Source organism: Amaranthus tricolor, chromosome 16 (genome assembly GCF_026212465.1).
Source record: "Amaranthus tricolor cultivar Red isolate AtriRed21 chromosome 16, ASM2621246v1, whole genome shotgun sequence".
NCBI classification, from domain to species: Eukaryota; Viridiplantae; Streptophyta; class Magnoliopsida; order Caryophyllales; family Amaranthaceae; genus Amaranthus; species Amaranthus tricolor.
Genome location: NC_080062.1, coordinates 4,354,921 through 4,374,443, shown reverse-complemented (window position 1 = coordinate 4,374,443; position 19,523 = coordinate 4,354,921). Strand labels below are relative to the sequence as shown.

Here is a 19,523-nt window from a genome sequence, read left to right as displayed (position 1 = left end):
AAAAGGCGAATTAAGCTGGCGCATTATGTTACACTGATTGAAACATATAAAAAGAAAATTTACAAACAATTTTTGATTATCTCAAGTGCAAAGAATACAATGATTGCTATAATCTAACAGCATACAAAATTCATTCCTCCTGTTGAGAGCAAAAGACTACAAATCTAACACCATTCTTGCACAAAATGTGTTGCTAACAAAGCCTAAAACTCGCATCAAACGATTTTTGTGAACCTAAAACTCGCAACCAGGAAGAGCGGCAATTACCAACATCAAACGAAGTTTTTGAGAATTCGAAAGTAACTTTTCTTGCAGATTAACTAACTCGAGTTATCAGGAGAAAGACCGGTATGTTTGTGTTTCGTTCTACTCGATTTCTGAGGCACCGATGGTTGTAGCTGCTTCTCTGCTGTAATCGTTGAACCCCTTGGAACGAAAAATGACGGTCTCTCTTTCGGTTTTCCTGCAGAATGTACATGGTTTAGTGTGGCTGTCTTATGTAAAACTTGGATCATACTATTTGCTTGTTTATGTAGAAAGTACAAATATAGAGAAAACATGGATGTGCCCCGCAAGAAATGCCTACAAAGAAGTGGTTATACTTATAGCATGACTATTCACAATTAAAAATGATTCACTAGGGAGTTTTGCTAAAGATGGGTTCTACGTTCGTGCGTTCTACTCACCTGAATCCCGCTAATCTTTTAGAATTAAGACTCTGACAATTGTTAAATGGATCTAAACTTGTACGAATTTATCCCCTTTCCCTATATTGACTAAAAAGTCTCACATTTTGTTGATCGATGGGCCAAACTTGTAAAGATAGAGGGAGTTTCTTGTCCGAATATATTGCTTCTAAAAATTTCCCGAAATAAAGCGACAAAAGCAAGCTCTAAAAGACTACAGGTTTCTTTTTTTTCCCTCCAAAACGAAATTTTATTGCACTATATAAGGGCAAATCCAGAATTCTAGTATAGGGTGGGTCGAACAGTCATCTGTACATGTGTACAGAACCAATTCAACAGTCATTTTCCAATGTTTTTAAATGTTAAAAGCAAGATTAATAGGATTTAAAATCATGTAATGACCCAGGTCAAGCCCGAGCCCAGATTCCCCCGCGACTATAGACACAGAACACAAGCTATGCAGATTGCAGCCAATGTTATAGGGTGCTGACCTGAATCTCGACTCGTCCTGCTGCTGTTCGATTTCCTCAGAGGTGGAACCTTCTTATCTAACACTTTCTTTGCAGGGACATCACTACTCGGTGATCTCGATTCATCGAGTCTTTTCATAAAAGGAAGAGTGTTGCATTTCTTCAAAGACGACGTTTTTTGTTCAGGAATCTCTATGCAGACCGATTTTGCTTGGTTCCTTAGTGAAGACGAGTTCCCTTCCGCTACACTGTTTGATTTCCTTAGAATCGGAACTTTTTTCTCCGAAATTTCAGAAGACACAGACAATGTGTCCTGTGCTTGCAAAAACTGATCATCCTTCGCCTTTCCACTAACCCTCCTGAAAACCGAGTGTCTCTTCTGATCGGTAATGTCTAGGCAAACCGACTTAGTGCCATGAACGGGTGAAAATGAGCCGTCTAATACATTAAGCATGTCAGCCATAGGAGATGAAATAAGCACCTCACTATGTGTCTCCCAATCCTTGTCTCGACCATAAAGCTTCTTCTGTTTCTCGGCTAATCTGTAGGAGAACAACTGAAACGGAATCTGTGAAACAGAAGAGGGGTGTGATGGGAATTTATTCAAAAACCCGGATTCTAAATCACAAAGATCAAGTTGAAGGATAGATGGAATTTCGGGTTGTGCAAGATGAGGGTTGATCAAAATCAACCTCTTGACATAGCGAAGTATCCTACAAATGGACGAAAAAGTAGGTCTGTGTATAGGGTGAGTTTGCCAGCATTTTTTTATGAGAGTAGCAAGATACTTAGGTAAAGCAAAGGGGAATAAAGGGCGTTCGCCTGCCTTAATATTTCTACTCATTTGATCTCCCTGAAGATGACCATCTTGAAAGGGGAGCTTCCCAGTTAAAAGCTCAAAACAAAGCATCCCAAAGCTATAAACATCAGCTTTCTCGGAATACTTCATTTCTTGCTCAGTCAAAACTTCAGGGGCATGCCAAATGAAAGGGACTATATCATTGCGGTTAGGTGAAGTGCTTCTAGACGAAACAGTTTTAACATCATTCAACCCAAAACCCGATACTTTAGCTTGGAAGTAAGCTTGATCAGAAGCTGGATTTCTCGGTTTGATAAAAACGTTTGCAGTATTCAAATCTCCATGATAAATCTTCTTTGAGTGTAGGAACTCCATCCCTCTTGCAATTTGCAACATCATATCAACAGCACCCGGGAAAGCAAAGGGTAACCGTCGTCTTTTTAACCCACAAACCTCTTTTATATAGCTCCTAAGATCTTTACTCATCTGCTCCATTACAACCAAATACTCGTTCTTTTCCTCATCATGGAATCCACAAAGATATTGGACTATATTAGGGTGTGATAGATACACCAATGAACAAATCTCTTTATTCAATAATGAACACTCCCCATTTAACTTTCTCAAAACTAAACTCTCCCCTAACCATTGCATCTCCTTATACTCTTTTCCTCCGCCTAACCGCCTTCTCACTTGATAATCCTTCCATCCTCTCAAAACCGAAGCATCACATAACCAATCTTCCTCATTAATCATCCTCGTAAACATTTCACTCAACCGTTGTGCTTCTTTGTTCGACCTACAAATACTCGATAACTTCTTCTCCTCCATCATTTCCAGCAATACCCACTTATCTTCTTTTTGAGCCCTACACATCCTACTCGAAATTTCCTCCGAAATTAGGTATTGCTTCCCATATTTCCACATGAAAAGTTTTGGGTCATCCCATTTCATATCATACTTACTACCCAATATCATTCTCTTCTTCTTCATGTCATCTAAGTCAAGCCCGGATATTTCCCCAGCTGTTTCGATCGATTCTACGACGATTGCAAAGTAACAAAGCAAGTTATGGATGTGAAATTCAACACAATCTTGATTGTTATGAAAGTATAACACTTTTACCCACCAATCCTTTGAATCCATACATTGTTTCAAATACAATTCTGCTTCTTTATATACTCTATAAAGCTCTTTTAAGGGTTGTTCTAGAACCTTCCATTTCATGTACTTTTCTTCTAATCTAAGGTTCTGTTTTATCTCTTCTGATAATACATCAAATGCTAATTTAAACATGTCAAACAATAAACTGCACTGTCTCTTATTTAGCTGATCTCGTTCTTGTAATATCATTAAGGCATTCATGCTTCCTAAAACTCCTCCTATTTGCCTGAATTGCTCCATTTTCTACCCAGAAAATCAAAATTTTACAAATAATATTAAAAAATGCATTAGGGTTTTTGTTTTTAGAGCCTCTTTTATTAAATAACAAAAAAAAAAATGGTCATTTTCTTGTAATATCATTAAAGCATTCATACTTCCTAAACATCCATTTTATGCCCCGAAAAATCAAAAATTTACAACAATATTAAAAAATGCATTATGGTTTTTGTTTTTAGGGCCTCTTTTATGAAAGGGAAAAAAAACTGATCATTTTCTTGTAATATCATTAAAGCATTCATACTTCCTAACACTACATTTTCTGCCCAGAAAAATCAAAATTTTACAACAATGTCAAAAAAATGATTTACGGTTTTTGTTTTTCAGGGCCACAAAAAAAACACACACACACACACACAAAAAAAAAAAAAAAAAAAAAGAAACTGGGTTTAATGAAAAATGTATGTACCATGTAACAAAATTTATAAAAAAAGGATGATCATAATAAGATGAAAAAGATAAATAAGGAGAATATATACCTGTTAATCAAAGTGTATGAGAGGCTGAGTTTTCTGTAGGGTGCAATTCAGGGTAAGAGCAATTCATCATAAAGTTTATTGCTTTTCCCCATTTTCTTTGAATAGTAGAAGAAAATCAAAATCAAATTAAGATATTTACAAAATTCCAACTGATGAATGATGATCATATGAGAATCCTCCCATTCCTGGAGGATATTAAGGGAGATTTTAATGAATCCAACAGCAACAGGTATCAAATGACAGCAGTTTTTTTTCTTTTTTTTTGGAGGCTTCTTTTATAAATATTGGGTTTGGTGTTCTATTTTTAGTTTTTTGATTTCGGAGTCAGGATAATCCATTATGATCAAAAGGGATGGAAAATTGATCCTCGTTATTGTATTGGTGAATCAAACTCGTATTATTGTATTGTATTCAACTACTAAGTTAATACATGATTTCCGTATTTTCGGGTAGAAAAGTTTAAAATTTCATTTTTTTATGATTGCTTATTTATGCTTTGTCCATTACATATATAATGGTACCATTATAGTATTTAATATTATTTCAGTTTAACTAAACTAAGTAACGTAGAGCTTTAACAAGTTCAAAAATGTTACTCCAATTTTTTTAAAAAAGTCCAAAAATGAAGGAATCATCTTAATATTACATTTATGTTAACTTTTCATGTGTTGAACTGTGTTTGATAATATTAAGACGTAGGAAAAAAATATTACTAAATTACAGTATTTTGATTGTCATATAGTCATTCTCAATCCTAGAAATTAAATAATGAACCCTCAAACAATAGAATTTTGTCTGAATTAAAACATATATCACTTTTACCGAGTCAAATCTCAATTCTCAGCCTTTTAAATTCTATTCTCACATAATCTTTTTTTTCTTTAGCTTACTTTGTAATTAAAAAAATAAAGCCTTGGAAATACTTTGTTATTGTTTAGTTTTTCCTGCTTCTCCTTGTTATAAGAATTTGATATGGAATGACATTTTCCACTACTACTAGAAGAGTGCAAAATAATTGAAAAAAAAAATCTTAAAAATAATATCATACGAGAAAATATATTTAATGCTTGTATATAACTCTTGAGGTTATTCGCTTGTGCTACTAAACATCAAAATTCAAAAGTGCCAAAACGAAGTCTATACGAGCCTTGATTGATTAAAATAGTTTTCTTTATTTTAGAGTTGTTTTTTTTAACCTTTCACCAACCATAATCATTAACGTTTGACGAAGAGCAAAGGAGATATACAAGATTGGATAAGGTGGAATGTTAAAAGAGAGGAGGGTGTTTGTTCTGCGTCAAGGAAGGTAGCATCAAGCCATCAAAACAGAAGGCTTTGCCATAAATTAGGTATATGGTACACATTATTTTCTTCAACAGTAAGAAAATTAATCAAAAGCCGAATTATAACCATCCTTAGTGTTAGATAAAACATTTAATCTCTAATAAGACAACAATAAAACCAAAGTCTTAATCCAAATGACACAGGGTCGACTAAATCAGATTCTTTTTTCTTAAAAAAACTACAATATACCATAAAACTCACCCAACCGATGTCTACCCCAGATGAGCTTCCAATATTGAACTGCCGACCTCTCCAAGAAAGTAGCAGAAAGTTTGCTGCACCCCTTTTAAAAGGCAATTACTTTACAAATTTGTTTCAGCATTTGCACAACATTTTATGAGCGGGGTCTACTGGGTACGATGAATTGATAATGATGATTTGCACAACATCCTATACAAGGATCACGTATTGACACCATGGCACACGATCAATAGAATTAGGACCTCCCACAGCATACCAGGCTTTTAGGATTAATAAAGCTAACCAAGAGAATAAACCATTTTTTCCGAGAGTTCTGGACCAACAACAGTCATGAATCTTGATAATTGTTTTTCCAGAGGCATTCGATCAGCTGGACGAAGACCTGGTTGCAAATCCTTAAGTCAACGACAAAGAGGAAAGGAAACAACATAAGCATCATCAACTAAACATTCAAGATAAAGTCCAAATAAAATTGAAACAACCACTTTTGGGAGGTGTTTGGTATGAGAAATGTAAAATAATGTAAAGGGAAGAGCAAGGATAACGATAAGCGTTATCATTAATGAGTCTTTGGTATGAAGAACAGTAACAGGATTGAAAAAACACGAATAAACACCTCAATTTATTTTCGGTAACCAGTCTAAGCACCCTCACATCAACCACCCCACAACACAACCTCTCAATCTCCCACCATTACTCAACCACAACATACCACTACAATAATTGAAGTAAAAGACATATTTCTTCAACATACCACTACAATAATTGAAGTAAAAGACATATTTCTTCTTTTACAATTTTGTCCCAGGAATTCATCTTTTGAATTTCAGTTGATGGATTTCAATTGTCACATATTAATTTGAATTTCAATTTTTAATAGCTTCTGTCAATTCAATACAATTGCCATACCTTATCCTAAATTGAATTAACATCCTCTTTTTACAACATACTCATCAAATTCTTCAAAATCAGAGAAGAAAGAAGTTGGATTTCATTTTCAATTGGCCAAAGTAGCAAAGAGATAGATATGATTGGCTTCAACAACGGCAGTGACATCAAGAACAAGCAAACAAAAGGTGTTGTATGGTTGCAGTCTGTGTTCGATGATGGAGGATGGAGAATTAAATGCTAGAAGGTTGTTTGTTGTGTTGTATAAGAGAGAAACTGGAGATTCAAAATCAAGGAAACTAATAACAAATCTATTTCTCCTCATAACTGTGCAGTAACAATCTAAGGGTAATTGTTACTCTACTATAACGGAATTTGTTAACAATAATACAAACCAAACAAACTTTAATGGATTGCCTTAAGCGAATCCGTTTCTAACTCCTTACTTTTCTATACCAAACACCTCCTTAGAGTATATAATCTTAGTCTATAGTTTTCTAAGAATGCGTTTGGATAAGAGGATTTAAAGAGAAGGGACTAGGAGGGTTTTAAAATGTTAGGGTTTGAGCTTGTGCAACAACACGTCACACGGCATTGGCGAAGCATTAAGGAGGATAGAAATTTGGACTTAAAAAATTCAAAGAGTGCAGAAGACCAAAGATGACCCAGAAGGCAGAAATGAAAAAGGATATGAACAGTTTAGATTTACTAGTTGAGATGTTAGTAAATCAAAATGAATGGTGAAGAAGAATTCATGTGGACGACCACTAAAACTAATCTTTTGGTTTATGTAGCCGTCTCCAATCATATGAGATTAAAGCTTCGGCATTGTGTGTCTAATATAAATCCTTCTGTACTTCAAAAGACTTAAAGGAAAAACATTGGTCCTCTTTCCCCTCCCCTCCGTCCCTTTCCTTCCCCGTTCCCTCTCTTTCCTTACCCTACCTTCTCATCCACCCTTGATATCCAAACACAACAAAGGTTTTATAACCTTGCTGAAAACTATACAAGCATAATTTATATACCTTGTATTTTACACGAGTTCCCCTCAAATCAAGCTGAAGGCGACCAACATCATTCTGGATCGGATCTGCAGCAAGTTCATTGATTTCAGGAAACATTTCTTCGTCTGAAGAATTAAAATCATCTCCACCTACACAAAAATCATTCAAGTCTCCATCACCAAGGTCGTCATTCTGTTGATCCAACAACTTTCCTGATTCTTGGATGGATGAGGAATTCTCTTTTTGCATGTCAATATAATCTGACAAGACAGCATACTTTGCTCTATCAAGCAACGGTTTTGCAATATCAAATGGAACCCACCTGAAAAGCATCAATTCTGTTAGGTAAAGGAAACCAAGACTTTCACAAAATCTCCAAACAGAAAAATAGACACTCAGGGTGCCAGAATAAATGTCGAATTGTCCACATACAGGATATGCTCGTCATGTTTAAGCATATCACCCCAACCCAAACAAAACAGAAAAAAGGGCCTCTTGTTCCTCCCTTTAAATCCACTATTACTTCAAAACATGTAAAGAAAATATAAAAAAATTATGCACATACTGAACACTACTAAAGAATTGTCTCAGGCAGGCACCAAGGAAGCACCAAACATATGATCAAATGATTACAAAAGGAAGGTAGTACTACGATTCGAAAACCTTGGTGATTCAGTGAATAAAAGTCATTTACTTTAATATGCATGCAACTGCAACAATATTTCATATATTTTTCAAAGTGCAAACCCTGTGCTTGTTAAACTTACTTGTAACGAAGGGGACATAAAAGTTCTGAAGGCCAATAAGCTGCTTTATATCTCATTTTGCTGCAGGAGTGAATGTAATAGCCAAGGTAATAGTATTGCAGACTAGGGTAATGACATTGGTTCTCTTTCACCCAACTAATTTCTTGAAGTACGGAGTATTTACCAAGGGATAAAAAGGCAAAATCAGGGTCCCAGAATAAATATACGCTCGACAGACACTTAGGAAGGATATCTATCACCCCAACTGCAATGAGTCGGCCATCAATCCTATACTGTTGGTGGAAAGAGCCAAACCCACAAGGAGGAACAGTTTCATTGCCAGATGGAGGAACATATATGAACGGAGAATCAACCAGAAACCTCCTGTATGACTGCTCTGTGACTTCATCCGGTTCATCATTGTGCACGTTAATCTGATATTTTTTAAACAGTGAGAACTCTTCAGGATCAAAAGCAGACCTGTTCAAGTGGATCTCAAGCCTCCGTTCCTTTCTCTGAAGTTTATCACGTATCACGTCACATTCTTTACTTTTTTGTGCTGACGATTCTCTAGAGACTGCAACTAGATGAAACTCTTCATCAGAGTGGCCCCCCTTTACTGCAGAGTAAAAGTTTAAGTGTCCATTGCAAGCTTGTATTGATATTTCAGGAACTTTTACAAGATCCTGCAGAACATTGGTCAACTCTTCTGAAATATATTTGGGAGACAAATCATATGAAGACCCATCCATAATTGTCATCGAACTTTGCTCGTCTAAGCTTTCTTTCTTCCCCCTTGACAGCAAGACATTATTTTCATCTGACTTTGCTCGTCTCAATATAGCCGCTATCTGAAATGAAATATTGCTTGTATATAAGAGATCTTCTGATCCCCTAACTAACCGTCTCTTTTTGGTCTGTGAAATCTTATTTACTATACTTTGTGGATATTGAATATCACATGGTAGATTTTTATCTTTAACAAATGACTGCAATGCATTATCTATTTGTTTGGATAAATAACCCATTAGCTCTTCTTCCTTGGTCTTTTGTTCATTGCTTCCTCCTGATTCCAGTCGTGATGAGTCAGACAAATTACTATCGTAAGTGCGTCCATGTGAGTTCCCAGATATGTCTGCAGGTTCTTTTTTCCCATCCCACATTCCATCCAGGTACCTATACATTAATCATAGAAACAATCAGCAGAGAGGAAAAGGAATAAAGAAACAAAGGTTAAGTATGTTATCGTCACCCGAAGAACCGAAGTAGTTGGGCTGCACATTTACCAATAAACAAGTCATGACAGTGGGATCAAATAGGTAACTGCCTAGTGAGATACTGAAGTTTGGCTGGGTCAAAGTTTGACTCACGTAGTTGGTCACTTTTTTTACCACTGTCCAAAATTTAAAAAGAAACATAGAAATAGCATGGAGTTGCTGTTTACTGCAGTGATTCTCCCTTTTCTAAGTAAAAACAAGATTCAAGCATCAGAAACAAACTGTTTCTAGTTTTGTTATCGTCGGTCTTCAAAATGAGCCAAAACCAAGACAAACATTCACCAAGTGATTCTCCCCTTTCTAAGTAAAAACAAGATTCAAGCATCAGAAACAAACTGTTTCTAGTTTTGTTATCGTCGGTCTTCAAAATGAGCCAAAACCAAGACAAACATTCACCTAGTGATTCTCCCCTTTCTAAGTAAAAACAAGATTCAAGCATCAGCAACAAACTGTTTCTAGTTTTGTTATCATTGCAAAACATAACAAGCCAAAACCAAGACAAACATTCACCAAGTGAGACAAAGTTAAAAGTGTATGATGAGGTATATAGGTAACTGAAATCGATAAAAAGGGAGAATGATCTTTATAGGGTGGCCGAAAGGAGACAAACACTAAAGAAAGTATCTTGGTAGGGTCAACTGGTAAAATATGTCAAGGATAAACAGAAAATTCTTGTCAACAATGAAGAGGTTAAGAAATACTTTAACATGGGAGGGGTGACTGAAGACATCTCAATAAAGACAATTATAATATTGTGATTTTTTTTTTGTGACTACGAAAACGGTCACAGCAATGTGACAACAAGAATGATACAACTATCATACCGTTGGGGCCAAATATGGGTCAAAACTCAACCATGAATTATTCCTTGAATTGATCTAAAAATAGTTTTCTAAGCCATTATGATGCAGGTAATACCAGTAGGTTTCAGTATAAATAAATAAAAGAAAGCAGTGCATCTTCACGGTATCCCTATTGAAGCTTGAAATTGTTGAAGTTAAGATTAAATTGATTAACTAAAGTCCTATACCAAGATATGGAGGACAAACAAAATGCCAAAAAATTGAAAGATAATCACTATAGTACCTATCAACAAAATTAACGGAGTATGCAAGATTGTTCTAGCTATAAGGGAATTTAGCTGATGAGTCACACCCATGAAGTCATGAGGAAGGGTAATAAAACAGCCCATAAGAAGATGCACAAGCATTTTCAAATATCAAGTAGATTACATGTCGGTGGACATAAAAGCTAAGTATGTGATGTGGCAACAAATAAAGTACTACATGATATAGAAAAAGACTTTAATGGGTTATGGAAAAGAAAAGTATGCCACATAAGTATTTCTATAGTCAAAGATATGTATGAGAAAGATCAGACCAAACTAAGAAAATATGAAGGAGTAATTGATGTTTTATTGATCATAATTGATGTAAATTGAGGTCAGAATTTGCACACATGTGTATACAATCGTCCAAGATAAGATAACAAGAATGTACCGTGAAGTTTCATAGTGCATGTTATATGTTGATGGCATTGTATAATATATTAATGGATGAAACTAGAACTGAAACTAATGTTAAATTAGATATGTGGAGATTCAAAAATTTATACTAACTGATACAGTAAATGAAATGTCTCATTGACACAAATCAGAGCATATTTAAAAATAATTAAAATATTAGTGTTAAGGAAAGCAAGGAAATTAAAAGAAATCATCAAAAAGGGAATAGTAAGGTTGATATTAAGAGTTTGGTCTTCATAAAAACCAAAATAGAAAACCAAATGCATGGTTTCAAGAGAGTGAAAGAACGAAAAACTGTGAAGTGTGAACACCAAAAAACTTTGGTCACTCCTAAGTGCACTCTAAATGAGGTGTTGTAAAGTTGGATACAAAAAAGTTCCCTCCAAGTAAATTTTTCAAGTAGTTTAGATAAGTTATTCATAAGTACAGAGATATTGATCATGACATAAAACATAGGATTCAACGTCACTAGTTGAAATAAAGAGTTACAAACAATCATACGATTGAGGTGTTCCACTAAGACTAACGGGAATATTCTAACAAATTTTCATTCAACTAGTAATACTATATGGGACAAAATGATGGGTTTTCATAAGAGATCATTATAGGAGATGGAGGTAGTTGTCAAGGTGATTGAGTAGACATAGAAGACGAATTGAATGCATATTGAAGACATAAGAAAGGATCTTGGAGTTGTGTATATTAAAGAACAAAATGAGAGAATTGTTCACGTAGGTGCAGCCGGCACTCATGTGCAAATAAAACTAAAAAAGAACTGATTAAAAATATAAGAAAGTTGGACCATTGAGGGGCTTATAAGAGAAAATGGCAAGTTGAAAATGACTGGGATAAATGAAATAAAGAATGATATGATGAATTGAGATTTGTAGAGCATAATGTATGAATAAGGAAAAATATGTGGATGATCAATGAAATCGATTAGATCGAATAAAATATGATCTTTATCACGGAAAATCTCTTATTAACCAATTACATCGCAATTAAGGCTTTGCATTGTTGCATTGTTGTTGTTGTTGCATGTATGTATTTATCTTCTAACACATACAAATTGAAATCTCAAACCAAAAACTAAAAATAATTTATCATACAAACAAGGTCTTATTGCATAGAAAATTGACCAAAGCTTTATGCACGTAGTCAAATTAAAAATCAGAAATCCTCCCATCATACCTTTGCATTCGTTTGGAAACCCGAATTTGCTCTTTAGAAGGAGAAAAATCTTGAGCCCTCAATCTTATGGTATATGCAGGACAGCACGCCATTTCCAACTCAGGTTTGTAAAGAAAATAACCGGATCTTCTCCAACCGCGGTCCAGAAGCTCTGCCAAAAGACATAAAGCTTTAGAAAGTGTCCAACACAATCACAAAAAATAACCAATAGCAAATAAGAGCAACACCCTGTGCTTTCACATGACAATTTGGCTACGCCAATTGACAAAGGAATTTCTCCAAGTTGAAAATTTGAACAGCACATACAAGGGATCACGGATAACATTACAGAAATTGCAGCAAAATTTATTGCTTTGGGTTCTTGAATTTTCACTTCATAAGTTCAGTGATGATATCTAAAGATTGATTAGTGAATTCTCCACAGGTATAAAAAGCTCTTTCATATCTTTCAACTCCTTAGTAAATGGAGCTAATAAGGAAACCAGACAAGACAAGTTTTCTGGGTTGAATAATTTGCCTAACGAAAGGCACATGGAATCTTACGCACAAGGAGCAAAAGAGAAGTTAAAAGTGTCTATAATCTACAATTTCAAGTTTCAACCCTTTGGAAAGCTAAAACAGAGCAAGAAAAAAGAAGAAATTCAGCTGAAAACTTCCCTAGAGTCCAAACTAGTTTTTTTACATGCAAGAGAGGGAGAAATTCGTCCAAGGCAAAAGCTGAATTGCATAATTTTTTTACCTTTCATGTCTTACTCTTAAAGGGAATCACCTTTAGTATTGAACATGTCTCAAAGGTGATGAAGAACCTAGTTATTATTCACACTTAACCCCCATTTGCCAACTTGTGCCTAAAACCTATTATCAATTCGTGCAAGTGTCACTAATCACTATTATTCCTTCCTAGATTAAGACCTTGATATCAGTACTTGTGTTGTGCCTCTGCTAAGATCAGTCTTAAAAAATCACAATAAAGCCAGGTATCAACTAACTTGTGAGAACTGAATACTACTCGATAACCTTAGATCATACAATAAGAAAAACAGAGATAATCAGTATCATATACACTCATAAATGTCTCTCGGAAGGAATTGCTGAAACTTTGACATAGTCGCAAGGAAACCAACCTTCATAGTCATAAACTGTAAGACTGTTTGCCCAAATACCTGCAAAAACGAACAATAGATTAAGTCTATGGTCGTTTTCTAGGCATGGATAGAAAAGACATCAACATTTCTAGCAAGATGATCTATACCTACGAGGAGATGTTTGCATTTACCATTTCAAGCTACTCCATCTCTTTAAAAAGAAACAGTAGTTATCTAATTATCTATTTCATATGATAAAATCCTACAATTTCAAGCAATATGCAGACATTCCACAGTATAGTTTCATCCCCACAACTATGTGTTTGAATTCATAGTAAATTCAACAACAATTATACCACAACATTGCCTTTTGCACAATAATAAACGGATTTTACATGACATCTCCCTCAGAAAGTAAAATGTAACGATCATTAATTAATTGAAATGTGTCAAGTTTTTAGAAAGTACTCCCCTCTATATCTTACTCAAATTGTAAACACTTTGAGCTCATTCTTCTATAAGTAAAAAGTTTTTATCATTATTTCCTTGCCTTTGATCTAGTGTTTCATTTCACTCTCCACATCATATCCTTGTCACCACACTTCCTTTGCTACCGGGGAGTATAAGCATCATTTAGAACCGAGGTAGTAATTGCGAGTGAAAAGCACATCAGAGCTACAAATTTAAATTGAAACTAACATTTTATTACATACCAAAAATACACAAATTCCCTTTCCAGCATTTAATTCAAGGACATCGATACAAACACATAACATAAGATTAAACAAGAAAGAACTTGAGTTTCATAAATCGTTATTGATGTATTTTTTCCAAATTAAGAAGAAAAAATCTCCCATCATCATATCATTCACAATTAAACAATTATTGATATCAATTTTTCACAAAATTTCGTTAGTCGTAATCCATTAAAAACAGAAAAACCTATAATCACATCCAAAATAAGAAAGAAAATGATTTCATCTGAATTCAAAAACAAATCCAAAGAGAAAACTAGAGTCTAGAGAGATACCGTGACTAATACTGGTACGACGGCCGGATTTGCAGTAACCACAAGTTGATCGACGCCTTCCAACGTCAACAACAACACTTTCGCCTCCACCGCCATTGCTGCTACTAGCTTCGCTACTTATCATAGTAAAGCCTCAAAAATTACAATTTGTCTCCGAAAATCAAATCAAAATTCAAGAATATACGATCAAAACGCTCAAAATCGAACAAAAACGCTTCTGTTACTTGATTTGATTGATAAATCGATAATTCAAATAATCACGAAAAAGCTTGTCGAAATCGGAAAATTTTGAGCATGAAAAATCGAAATCGGGAAATCCTTTGCCTTAATTTGAAATTTTTCAGAGAAATTAATGGAGTTTTGCTCTTAAAGTTGGAAAAAACAGTGAGCTAAAGAAAGTAGGAGACTAGGAGTAGTAGATTAGTAGATAAAGACTAATTAAGTCATTATAGAATTGTGATTGATTAATTTAATGGATATTGTTTGTGCTCTAACATTTCATGAATGTGATTTATGATTGTTTTGTTTAGCTAAAATGAGTCTTTTTATAAGATTTTAAAAATTTTTAAATGTTCATTTAGACGGTGTGACATGTTTTATATGTTATATGTTACATTATTGTGATGGTGTAACTTTTATTGATGCTTATTGCGATATTTGTCTGATTTGACCAGCTGTAGACAGTATATGAGTGAAAACATAAACGAAGTCAACAGGATAGTGTTGTGTTGTTTTTAACTCTCATATTACGCATTTATAAACACGCAAGAGAGCACACGATCATACGCACCAAATAAAAGCAGATTACACGTATGTGAAGATATATTTGAAGGCGATTTTCTTCGTTTTCTTTCAACAAAAATGATTAGTGGTTTGTTGTCATAACGAGTGTTGCGTGTTACGTGTCACACAAATGTGATGTTGCAAATCTAATTGATACTCACTATTGTAGAAGTAATTGTTGATACCATAGGATTGAAGACAAAAATGAAGTAAATTGCCCCTCTTGTTTGAATACATCAAGATAGTGTTGTGTGGTTATTAGCTCCCATATTATGCATCGATAACGCGTATGAATTATGAAATCACATGGTGATATGTATTAAATAAAAGATTACTACACACATGTGAAGACGTATTGTAGACGGTTATATTTGTTATCTTACAAATAAGATTAGTGGTTTATTGTTGGTACGAGTTTTGTGTATTATGTGTCATGCGGACGTGATATTGCAACTTTAATTAATGTTCATTGTGATAAGACTTTGATTTAAAACAATCGCATATACCATATTAGCGAAGACAATAATGATGTCAATTGTCGGTTTTCTTTAAACACAACAAGATAGCATGCGTTATGCTGCTTGTAGCTCTTATTTGACGAATCGATATAAACGCATGAAATCTTACGATGTGCCACGACACACAGGTGAAGATATATTTAAAATCGGTTACCTTTGTTATCTTCAAACAAACAAGATTACACAGCAAGATACTATGATGCTACTTATAGCTCTTATTTGGCGCATTGATATAAACGCATGAAATCTTACGATGTGTCACGACACACAGTGACACATGTGAAAATATATTTAAAATCGGTACCTTTGCTATTTTCATACAAATAAATTCAGTCGTTGTTTGTTGTTTGAACATATTTTATGAATTATGTGTCACATAGATTTGATATTGCAATTCTAATTGATTTCAATGTCGTAGAACTTTGATGTAATGTAACTGCAAACTTCATACTCCGTAGTGAAGACAATAATATTGTCAATTGCCGTTTTTCTTTGAGTACAAGAAGATAGTAGTATGTTGTTTTTAGCTCTTATGTATTGCACGTTGAGATAAGCGCATGAAATCACACAATAATGTGCACCTTCAAAATAGTTTAAGTTTGATTCTCAATTTTTTTCCCCTCTCTCAAACGATCTTGTAAAAAAATAAAAAATAAAAAATTAAGGTTCTTTTAATTTTTTTTTTAAAATAACGTTAAATGGAAATTATCTCAAACTTTAGTGGAAAAATATTATAGCCCTTTTTATTTTATTGCCACCCCTTATATAAATTTTCAAGATTACCCTTGCATAATTTTCAAACTCTAAAACTCTAACATCTCTAAAAACTCACTGAAAACACTCTCTAAACTAAAACAAGCTAAAACTTAAAATTGAATCACAATGGCCAACTAAAATGAGCATGAATACGATTTGGTAAGCGTATTAATCGATTCGAAACTTTTCAAAAAATAAAAAATAAAAAAAAGGAAGAACACCCTCCTTTTTTTTGATTTTTTATTCCTCTTGTTTATTTAAATTACTTTTTATTTTATTATTATTTAATATATGTTGTAGTAGATTATTTATTTTATAATTTATATTTATTATATTTATATTTTAGTTAATGTTTATTATATATATATATATATATATATATATATATATATATATATATATTTATTATTAAATGTTATTTTATTATTATTATTAAACCTAATAATTATTTACTTAATATTTGTTAACTTAATATTTTTATTATTAATGTTTATTTATTTAATATTTTATTAACTTAATGTATGTTTTATTTTTTATTTTAAAGTAACGTAATATTTATATTGATTATTATAATTTACATAATATTTATTAATGTTTAAAAATTAATTTTCATCTGCAGGACTTTGAAAACTTAGGGGACAATGTAGATTATTCTGATAGATTTATTAAGGATAGAGAATTTGATTCTATTGATGAATTACATGCTTTTGCCAATGAGATAGCAATAGGAATTAGTTTTCAATTTACACGTGCCTCGTATAAACATAAAAAATGATGTTCTAGAGTTAGTTTGTACTTACGATGTCACCGCTATGGTAATATTAGACATGATTTGCATATTCTAAATAATAATGCCCGATCTGGTTCTAAAAGTAGAACACGTGAGTGTAAATTTATGATTGTAGGAAGTAGTCGTAAATCAGGGGAAAGACCTTGGATGGTGAGAGTGTGTCCTGGTGAAAAAGGAAGACATAACCACTTATTTTTAGTATACAGAGATGGTTATATAAGGGCAAATAAGTTGATTGTAAATATTTGACAACACATATGAGAGCTTAGTGCAACACGCATGCAACCTATCTTTATCAAAAACTCAATCAGAAAAATTTTTCCTGGTTTTTTTGCTAGTATGAATCAGATTTATAATGTAAAACAAAATTTCACGCGACTGAGCCGGTCTAGTCGCGCGGTTTGTGCGACTCATCTATGGCCTGGTCGCGTGCGACTGGGCTCGAATTAATTTTTTTTTTTTAATTTTGAATGAGATTAGATTAGAAATTACCTAGAATTGTGGTTTGCGTTTTGAATTTCTTTAGCTTTAGCTCCACAAATTTTAAGTTTAGATTGAGTATTTTTAGAGTGATAAAAGCGAGATTGAAATGTTTTATAAAATTTTTAGTTCAGAGGCATTTTAATAAATTCATTTAAATAGGAATGACGATAAAATAAAAAGAGCCACAAAGTTTAAGGATTGGGAAATATTTTCGTGGTGATGGTACCCATACGTAACATGTGAAGATGTGGTAGATGTTGTGAAATTAGTTCACACCAAATAAAAAGAGTATATAGCTTGTTAATAGAAGATTAAAAAATTTAAGGAGTATGAGCTTGTGAATAGAAGATTTAAAAATAGTACTATATGATAAAAATAGTATGAATTAAGTCTATATTAGACTTTAAACTGTCTTCGAACTTTTTTGGGCCCTCAGCATAGTTAATTTATGAACTTTTAAGTACGAAAGTAAATGTCCATTTTTTAAAGTGACAACGATAAACTATTGATTCATTTCAATTGAACTAAATACTAATTTGCTTAACTAATCTAATTAAGAATAACACTATTAAGTTACCTAGATTCAATCAATATCAATAAAAAGATAAAAATATCAAAGCATATCGACTAACTAATAACCCAAAATTAATAATTAAAACATAAAATACTCATTGTAAGAATAATGAACCGTCCTTAATTTTTTATTTTTTAATTAAAAAATTCAAATATATTAAAAAAATCTGGGTCTTCAAAATAACGAGGTCTTAAGTGGTCGCTCATATCGTGATAGAGTCAGTAGCGGATCCAGGGTTCGGAGTCCCAGGGGGCACCAACTAATGAACGAAATTTTATCCTTACTTACTAAAATTTTAAATACGATACACCACATAAAAAATGGAACAAAATAAATCAATTGACCTAATTAAAAAATAAGATAAAATAAATAAATAAGACATAATTACTAAAATGAGTATTTATCATCAAAAGACTTTAGTATCAATTTTATACTTTTACTCTTATTAATAGAATAATTTATTTTGAATTTATTTAAAAAAAATACCTAGAGACACGTAACCCCGTGGACTCTAAGATAGCTCCGCCACCAGGTAGAGTGGGCCCTGCCTTTTTGATTCACATTATACTATTACTAGCTTACTAGGGATGATTGATGAATTACAAAATAAGAAGCCATGAAGCAGCTATAAAAAATGTAAGTGTATTAAATACATTTAAATATTTTCAAAAAAATTAATAAATGTGAAGAATGTAAACTTAAAAATTCAAAGTACATATAATATAGAGATACTCTATTTATGTTCCATCCTCCACTTGTCCATATTTTCTTGTATTTTTTTACATAACATATAAATATAAATATAAATTAATTTACGAATATATATATATATAAATATATATATATATATATATATATATATATATATATATATATATATATATATATATATATATATATATATATAGGATCAAATAAGAATGATTTTAAAATGAGAAGAATTTTTATTTGATTTTGTTTTGTTACCGTATATAAAAAAAGAATATTATGTTATAAAGTAAGAACATTTTAAAAATTTATGTCATAATTACTTTTCTGTGTAACATAATTACTTTTACAATTATGTGTTCTTGGCTCAATCATGACCATAAATTTTTTTATTTTAGTGAAATTAAGGGTGTAGAGCCTTTTTTACCCTTCTCATTTTCAACACCCTTCTCATTGAATCCCTCTCCTATATATATATATATATATGTATAATATAAGAAGTTAAAAACAAGAATTTATTACATTTTTATTTGTGTAATTTTTATCAAAATTAAAATATTTGGTAAAAAAAAGTATTAGTGACATTGTTATTTGTATAATTTGCATTGAAATTATAAACTAATTTTATTTTGAAAATGCATTATATATTTATTTACATCCTTAAAGGTAGAAGGTAGTATATATCATTTCTCATAAATCTAATTTTCCCAATAAATCTAATACGTCTACAATTCTATATTTGGACA

General features: G+C 32.7%; 2 protein-coding genes across 3 annotated transcripts; both read right to left on the bottom strand.

The window, feature by feature from the left end:
• Positions 1-58: 58 nt before the first annotated feature.
• LOC130803043 (uncharacterized) lies at positions 59-4,421 on the bottom strand. Its single transcript, XM_057667194.1, has 3 exons — positions 3,875-4,421; positions 1,178-3,362; positions 59-463 (listed from the first exon to the last, which is right to left on the bottom strand). Exons 2-3 carry the CDS (start codon positions 3,357-3,359, stop codon positions 321-323), a joined length of 2,325 nt encoding a protein of 774 aa, XP_057523177.1. The 5' UTR covers positions 3,360-3,362; positions 3,875-4,421; the 3' UTR covers positions 59-320.
• Positions 4,422-5,160: 739 nt separating this feature from the next.
• Positions 5,161-14,616, bottom strand: LOC130803041 (arginyl-tRNA--protein transferase 2-like). Of its 2 annotated transcripts, none has more exons than XM_057667193.1 (6): positions 14,166-14,616; positions 13,175-13,213; positions 12,051-12,201; positions 8,079-9,233; positions 7,333-7,633; positions 5,161-5,801 (listed from the first exon to the last, which is right to left on the bottom strand). In XM_057667193.1, exons 1-6 carry the CDS (start codon positions 14,287-14,289, stop codon positions 5,748-5,750), a joined length of 1,824 nt encoding a protein of 607 aa, XP_057523176.1. In that variant the 5' UTR covers positions 14,290-14,616; the 3' UTR covers positions 5,161-5,747. The 2 variants fall into 2 exon arrangements, with proteins under 2 accessions (XP_057523176.1, XP_057523175.1); XM_057667192.1 differs by having other exon boundaries at positions 5,161-5,814; positions 14,166-14,615.
• Between the last annotated feature and the right edge of the window lie 4,907 nt (positions 14,617-19,523).

Coding starts and splice junctions, on each gene's coding strand:
- LOC130803043 (XM_057667194.1), bottom strand. CDS start 3,359: ATGGAGCAATTCAGGCAAATAGGAGGAGTTTTAGGAAGCATGAATGCC. Junction 464..1,177: donor CAGGACGAGTCGAGATTCAG/GTCAGCACCCTA, acceptor TACATTCTGCAG/GAAAACCGAAAGAGAGACCG.
- LOC130803041 (XM_057667192.1), bottom strand. CDS start 14,289: ATGATAAGTAGCGAAGCTAGTAGCAGCAATGGCGGTGGAGGCGAAAGT. Junction 13,214..14,165: donor TCGTACCAGTATTAGTCACG/GTATCTCTCTAG, acceptor TCGTTTTTGCAG/GTATTTGGGCAAACAGTCTT. Junction 12,202..13,174: donor TACAGTTTATGACTATGAAG/GTTGGTTTCCTT, acceptor GTCTTTTGGCAG/AGCTTCTGGACCGCGGTTGG.